The sequence below is a fragment of the Rosa rugosa genome, chromosome 6 (assembly GCF_958449725.1).
Source record: "Rosa rugosa chromosome 6, drRosRugo1.1, whole genome shotgun sequence".
NCBI lineage: Eukaryota > Viridiplantae > Streptophyta > Magnoliopsida > Rosales > Rosaceae > Rosa > Rosa rugosa.
Genome location: NC_084825.1, coordinates 6995517 through 6999836, shown reverse-complemented (window position 1 = coordinate 6999836; position 4320 = coordinate 6995517). Strand labels below are relative to the sequence as shown.

The following is a 4320-nucleotide window of genomic DNA, read 5'->3' as shown; positions in this document are numbered from 1 at the left end:
AAATCTTGTTCTTAGTCTACCTAATGATCAAAAAGCCTAGCTCGTATGTGTGCTCAGTAGCTGCGACATATTTTCTTGCTTAAAGAAATTGATCCTAGGAACTCCACACTACACCAATAACCTTAACACACAACACTTTTGGCACAACGAAAAAAAAAAAAATTGTTGTGTGATGAAGGAAAGTGAATCAGACAACACGTTTACTAAACTTACGTTGTATAATGTGGTTAAAATTCTAAAGTTTTTATCTAGGAGGTCATTGCACAACGGTTACAAGAATAATCTGTTATGTGAATAAAAAAAAAAATTGCGGCAGATTTCCCTCCTAGATGGACTCAAATTTGGCTCCAAATTATATCCTAGATGCCACTAAATTGTACAACAGTTTAGTTATTTGTGTTGTACGAGTATACTTGCAAATCATCATACAATGGTTTTTAATGTGCCGTTGTGCAAGTAAGTGGCAGAATTTGGAGAAGTCTCCAAAATGACATTCATTCCCCCCCAAAACAAGCACATTTGGCTTCAATGGTTTGTCATGCCTGCAACTTCCTACAACATAATGAACTATTTCTGTTGTGTGAATGAGAAATGCCTAGCCTAAGCGCCAAAATTGGCATTTTGATTGCACAAGCGGGAAATTTTCATCTTTTGTTCCCTCAGCTATGTAGCAATTCAGACAACGTAAATGTATCTATACGTTGTCTGAGTAACTAAAAAAAAAAAAAAAAACAAAGCTATTGCTTAATGCCTTAGACAACTGAGGGCACGTTTAAACAAAGTTGGTGCCGCTGTTTTTCATAACCTCTCGATCTCTTCTCTCAAGACGCCCAACACTCACAGCTCCTCATCTCTCTCGCGAAATCTCTGTCCTCTTCATATCGCTTAACTCTCACGTTCTACTCTCTCTCTCTCTCTCTTCAGATCGCTCCTCTCCCTGTCTCACTCTCAGTCTTCTCTCGCTCTCTTCTTCATCCAACTCTCTTCTTTACCCAGAAATCATAGTCTTCCTCTCTCTTTCATTCTGAAATCCCAAATAGGGAAACCCCAATCTCAGATTCCCGAAATCAACCAAATCTCTATAGGTCGAACCCTCAATCTGAAACCCAAATTTCATTGACCTAACTCTCGTCTCCACAATTAGCCGGATGTACACCACACAGCCATGGGCCAGGAACTTGATGAAGAACAAGCAGCGCCGCCGGTCATCCTCCGATGGCAAGATTTGGGCGAGTTGCCAGAAAACGAGCTGATTATTGAGGCTCCCGAAAAGACGAGAACGGGCGGTGGAAGATGGTATGGTTTGTACTAACTTGGCTAGATATAAATATGTGTGAAGAGAGATCTCCTCAAGGGAAATCCGTGTGAGGAGAAATCCCCTCAAGGAGAATCTAGGTGAGGCGAAATACCTTTAAGGTGATGCCGTGTGAGAATTAATTCTCTAAATGCAAATCTGTGTAAGGAGAGATCTCCTCAAAACGAATATAGGTGAGGAAAAATATCCTCAAAGCAAATTTGGGTAAAGAGTATTCCCTTCGAAGGAAATCCGAGTGAGGAGTGGAATCCAAGTGAGGGTAGAAATTCCCTGAAGACGAATCTAGACAAGGAGATTCATGATGAAGTAATTTCAAAAAGTAACTTATTCACTTCAAAAAGCAATTTCAATATTAGCTATGAGGACTCCTTACAAGGACACGTTTTTATTGAAGTGTCCTAAATACCTTAAGAGGACGAGAAAAAGAAAAAAAAAAAAACAGGGCAACATTAGCCTTTTTTGTTTTGGCCAAACTCAAATTTTGGCCAGAAGTCAAAACTCCTCAGACTCCCTCCCTCCCGCTCCCTCTTTCCCACACAAATTTGGGCCAAAAGTTAAAGAACTGAGAAGTTTCACACTGACCCCGTCCCCCCCCCCCCCCCTCTCTGTCTCTCGTCTGCCATCTCTTCCTCGTCGAAACCAAATCTGGCCCCCTCGAAACCAAATCTGGCCCCCAAGATCAATCCAAACTCTCTTCAAATCGTTTTGGTTCGAGGAAAACCTAGAAACTGAAAACCTCTCTCTCTCAGACACTCAATCTCCCCGACAGTCGATGGCAGCGGCACGATGGGCGGCGTCACTCAATCTCCTTGACGGTGGACGTTGAGTTCTCCTTGTAAGTCATTCTCTCTCTCATTCAAAAATTCGATCTGTTCCTCTCTCAGATTCGATCTGGATGGTTGAGAATTGAGATGGTGGTATGGGGCGATGGTTTTGTGGGGGGAGATTTTGGGGAGTTTTCTCACTTTCTGGGTTTTTCTTTTCTGATTTACTCTAGAGTCTGGAGGGAGTTGGTATTGGTCGGAACTAATTATTATTCGTTGTTGCAATTTTAATCTGAGCCTGTCGAAGTTTAAAGACATAAACAGACAAAGCAGTTGAGATTAAAATATGGGTTCTAGCTTCTTGCAAACTGAAACTCAGTTCTAGGCCGAGCTGCGGGAGGGTTATTGTGTTCTTACTGGAAAACCAGGGCTATGTATCCTCCAGGTGGAGTTTATGCTCATCCGGGTATGGTCATGATATGATGTTCTTTCTCCGGTGGAGTTTCACAAAGGTCAGTGGTCCTTGCATTGTATTCCTGGTGAATGAGCAAAAAGTTAATTTCCACAGTACTATGATGATTAATTTATGCAGTGGTTAATTTGAGGTGGACTATGAGAGATAGAACAAATTAGAATCAAGAAGATTATAAAACAGCTACTGAAATTCAATAGGTATAATATTGCTTACAGTTTCTTTGGTTCTTATGTTATAATGGCATTTTGTGATCTGCAGGCTCCCCTCATGGTTTTAGATAGCCCGATTAATAAAGCTGGGAAGTTGCGATGTGTGTATATGAAGACCGAGGATGGTAAACTTATTGAGATTAAACCATATGTTCGTATCCCAAGGTGTCATGTGTAAGTCCATCTTATTTCCTTGTCTTACATTGTGCTTTATAAATTGTTTCTGTTCTGATAAAATGTGAGGAGGAATATCATCATCTTTTATCTTATTTTTGATGCTATGCAAATATGTTCTTAGCTCACAATGGTAAAACAAGAAAAGCATGTTGAATGTAAATGCCTGTAATGAGCAGCCAACATTGACCACCATCCATGTGGCGATGGCATAGTTTAACTGACTTCTAACATGTTCTTTGCTTTTTCTTGAAAACCTGTTTTAGTGGTTTGTTTAATCCTGCCATTCACCTTGCAGTGCAGCTGCTACGGAAACTGAGTATATCTGCTGTTGGTAAGCCTGAGAAACTTATGCGTATGATCAAGAACCCTGTGACACAATATTTACCTATTAACTCCCGGAAAGTAGGTGAGTATATTGTACTCTGGAAGCATTCATGTCACATCCATTATGAATGTCATGATGTATTTTTGCATTTCAGGACTCTCGTACAGTTCAGAGAAATTATTTAGCATTCAAAAATATGTTGCTGCTGCTGAAAACAATATGGACCTTGTTTTTGTGGTATGGTTTGTACTAACTTGGCGTTATCTTTATATATAATATGGTAAAAATGAAATTCTATTATAACACTGCATTTTCAGGTTGGTGCAATGGCTTATGGCAAAGTTGAGACAATGGGTTCTTAATTTTTTTTCAGTTTTTATTTTAGGTAAGTGGCGATTATTGCTTGTGAAATACAATGGTAGTTCTTCATTTTATCTGGGTGTATATTGTGCTGGGTTTTTTTCAATTATTGGATTGACTTTTCTGGAACTCAAGCAGGTCTATTTCCCACCTTTTTTGGTTTCTCTATGTTTGGTTCAACTATTGAAGTAAATTCTGGATTGCAGATGATGGTCGCATTCTCCTCGCTTTTCTCTAGTTTGGTTCAACTATTTAGATGTAGCTGTCATTTGCAATTCTGGAACACAGAAAGTTGTTAAGAACTGGTAACCTCTATGTTTCTTTCTCTGGATCAATTTGTTTTTGTTCTGTATAGTATACATGATCATTGATTTGATTGGGAACCAACACAGCCTTAAAAGAATGCTATTTGGCTTTTTTAGGTCCCTATCCCATTCTTGAGCAGCCTTGAAATAATTCAATGCTGAAAATGCTTTCTTGGGGATCCTCTTCAACAAGGTCAGATTTTATGATTCTACTTTTCATATTTTTTAAAGTCAGGAGTTTCAGTGATAGCTCTATATGATTTTTAAGAAAAGCATTTGCTTGTATGTACATTTATATTACTAGTGGTGACTTTGGCTAATTGTTTTTAAAGTACTCATGCATTTCACTTTTGTTTCATACATAATGTAACGTCCCGTATCTAAATTTAC

At 39.1% G+C, this 4320-nt stretch overlaps 1 protein-coding gene across 8 annotated transcripts; it reads left to right on the top strand.

Annotated features, from left to right (window-relative positions):
- The first annotated feature begins 1906 nt into the window (after positions 1-1906).
- LOC133717754 (uncharacterized) lies at positions 1907-4287 on the top strand. 8 transcript variants are annotated; one of them, XR_009849913.1, is made up of 8 exons: positions 1907-2150; positions 2313-2591; positions 2813-2937; positions 3236-3346; positions 3420-3502; positions 3583-3650; positions 3832-3930; positions 4048-4287. XR_009849913.1 is itself a non-coding variant. In XM_062144476.1 (6 exons), exons 2-5 carry the CDS (start codon positions 2886-2888, stop codon positions 3625-3627), a joined length of 291 nt encoding a protein of 96 aa, XP_062000460.1. In that variant the 5' UTR covers positions 1907-2591; positions 2813-2885; the 3' UTR covers positions 3628-3650; positions 4048-4287. The 8 variants fall into 8 exon arrangements, 1 of the variants encoding a protein (XP_062000460.1); XR_009849914.1 differs by lacking the exon at positions 2313-2591; XR_009849915.1 differs by having other exon boundaries at positions 1907-2591; positions 3241-3346.
- The last annotated feature ends 33 nt before the right edge of the window (positions 4288-4320 follow it).